Genomic DNA, 2,240 nt, shown 5'->3' with positions numbered 1-2,240 from the left:
TCTCTCTCTCTCTCTCTGTCTCTGTCTCTGTCGTTCTCTCTTCAACTTTCTTCCTTTAAGATTCCCCTATAGTTTATCTCCCAAAGCTCCCCCGCCACTCTCACGCTGTTAAGTTCCGACGGTTCATTGGGGCAGGTTTGTCTACATAACAGGCTTCTCTCTCTTCCAGTCTCTCTCTCTCTCTCTCTCTTTCTCTGTGCAAGTGATCAAATGATTTGGGGTGCGTGCGTGCGTGTGTGTGTGTGTGTGTGTGTGTGTGTGTGTGTGTGTGCCTGTGCAAGAGTGTGTGTGTGTGTGTGTGTGTGTGTGTGTGTGTGTGTGTGTGTGTGTGTGTGTGTGTGTGTGTGTGTGTGTGTGTGTAAGTGCGTGTGCGTGTGTGTGTGTGTGTGAGTGTGTGTGTGTGTGCGACTGCGCTCCAAAAGCTCAGAGATGGCTGGCCTCGGCTCTCTCGTACAGCGCCCGCAGCTTCTCGAAGCGCGGGCCCCAGTCCCCGAGCGTCTCCTCTCTCCTGCCCTCGCCTCCCCCTCCCCCCTCGCCGGCCCCCTCCAGCCCCGCCGAGCTGAAGGAGCTGAGGGAGCCGGCGGGCGAGCCCCCGCCCTCGGTGGAGAAGACCTGCAGCGAGTCGAAGGGCGCCGCGTCGGGCCGCTGGTCGGCGTCGCGGATGATCTCGCACAGGTAGCGCGCCAGGTCCTGGCTGGAGAAGGACAGGGAGCGGCGGGCCAGCTGCTGCTGCTGAGGGCCCCCGGGGGGCCGCGCCTGGCCCTGGGCCGGCAGCCGGGCGGGGGGCACGTCCCTGCGGAGGCTGGAGGAGCCGGCGGTGGTGGAGGAGGAGACAACGGAGGGAGGCAGGGAGGTGGTGGAGCTGAGGGGGCTGAGGGGGTCCTGCTGCGGCTGCAGGGCCTGGTGGTGCTGGGCGGGGTGGGCCTGGTGGAGCAGGTGCTGGTGGTGCTGGTGGTGCTGGTGGTGCTGGTGGTGGTGAGGAGGGAGAGGAGGGGGAGCGTGATGGAGGGCCCGGGAGCGGCAGTACTGGACCGACTGGGCCGGGCTGGGCTGGAGGGACTTCTGCAGCTCGGCCATGTCGTAGGCGTTCTGCGAGGGACACGCGCACGCGCACACACACACACACACACACACACACACACACACACACACACGCAATTAGCCTATTGACTGCCGTCTGATGAGATGGACGAGTTATAGCCATTTGTCCAGGCCGCCACATGACGGGTTTGACAAGTTCCTTTTTTTTACGCTAGATGGCGCTGTTCGCTAGCCTATGGGTAATTTCCTTTTTTTATCTTAAAAAAACTAAAAATCACCCATGCACATCTTTTGAGGGCTTCCATGAGCGGATCGGAGTGACGGAGAATATTCTAAAAGTGTGGCAGGGAACGACCAAAGACAGAAAACTATTTACTGATTGCACAATCCCTAGAAGGAGTGACACAATCTCCTAAATGGAGACATACAACTAGGAAGTGGGCTGAAAGGCACAAAGGAAGCAAGAGAAAGGGAGAGAGAAAGATTAAGGTAAAGAGATAGAGGTAGAGCTAGTGCGGGAGCCGATCAGCTTTCACCATTAAACTTTCTTACGACGTTCCTCCCGTTTAATTTTCCACTCCGTCTCCTTTTACTGTCTATGTGAACTAATCCAAGTGTGTGTGTGTGTGTGTGTGTGTGTGTGTGTGTGTGTGTGTGTGTGTGTGTGTGTGTGTGTGTGTGGTGTGGGTGTGGGTGTGGGTGTGTGTGAATAGAGGTCCGCACACAGCTCAATGCTCCACAGTGTTTATTTATTTAAAACATAAAGTAGACGACGGGTGTTGTGTATGCATCATGCTTTTGGGAGAAATCATTCTCAATGGCACAGCAGTGTTTTTGTTTTCTCCTTCATATAACCAGGCCAATCACTTCAACAGCACAAATCTAATTCTGCTGAGACTGAAGCTCTAACCACATGCAGCCACAGCAGCAGAGACAGAAATAATAATACAAACTAGAAAAGCAAAAGGCAGTCATTTTATCGTTGGCGGCATAGCTCAGGGGGTAGAGAAACCGTTTTTAGAGCACGAAGGGTTCCCGAAGGGTTCCCAGTTCGAATCCAGGCTCCCCCTGAGTTAATGTCGAAGGGTCCTTGAGCAAGACTCTGAACCCCTAGTTGCTCCCGGTGAGCAGGTTGGTGCCTTGCATGGTTTCCTCCGCCACCGGTGTATGATTGTGTGTGTGAAAGGGGTGAATGTCAT

At 55.2% G+C, this 2,240-nt stretch overlaps 1 protein-coding gene across 1 annotated transcript in view; it reads right to left on the bottom strand.

Annotated features, from left to right (window-relative positions):
* Positions 1-423: 423 nt before the first annotated feature.
* Positions 424-2,240, bottom strand: part of LOC308288878 (neural-cadherin) — a gene marked incomplete at both ends in the record, with an annotated part of 433,302 nt that continues 431,485 nt past the window's right edge. Inside the window, one exon of the mRNA XM_080730353.1 lies at positions 424-1,089. Within this exon, the coding sequence (XP_080586479.1) occupies positions 424-1,089 (666 nt within the window). The remainder of the gene's footprint in view (positions 1,090-2,240) is intronic.

This window comes from Nannobrachium achirus (assembly GCF_963921795.1).
Source record: "Nannobrachium achirus genome assembly, chromosome: 7".
NCBI classification, from domain to species: Eukaryota; Metazoa; Chordata; class Actinopteri; order Myctophiformes; family Myctophidae; genus Nannobrachium; species Nannobrachium achirus.
This window is presented reverse-complemented; position numbering and strand designations above follow the sequence as displayed.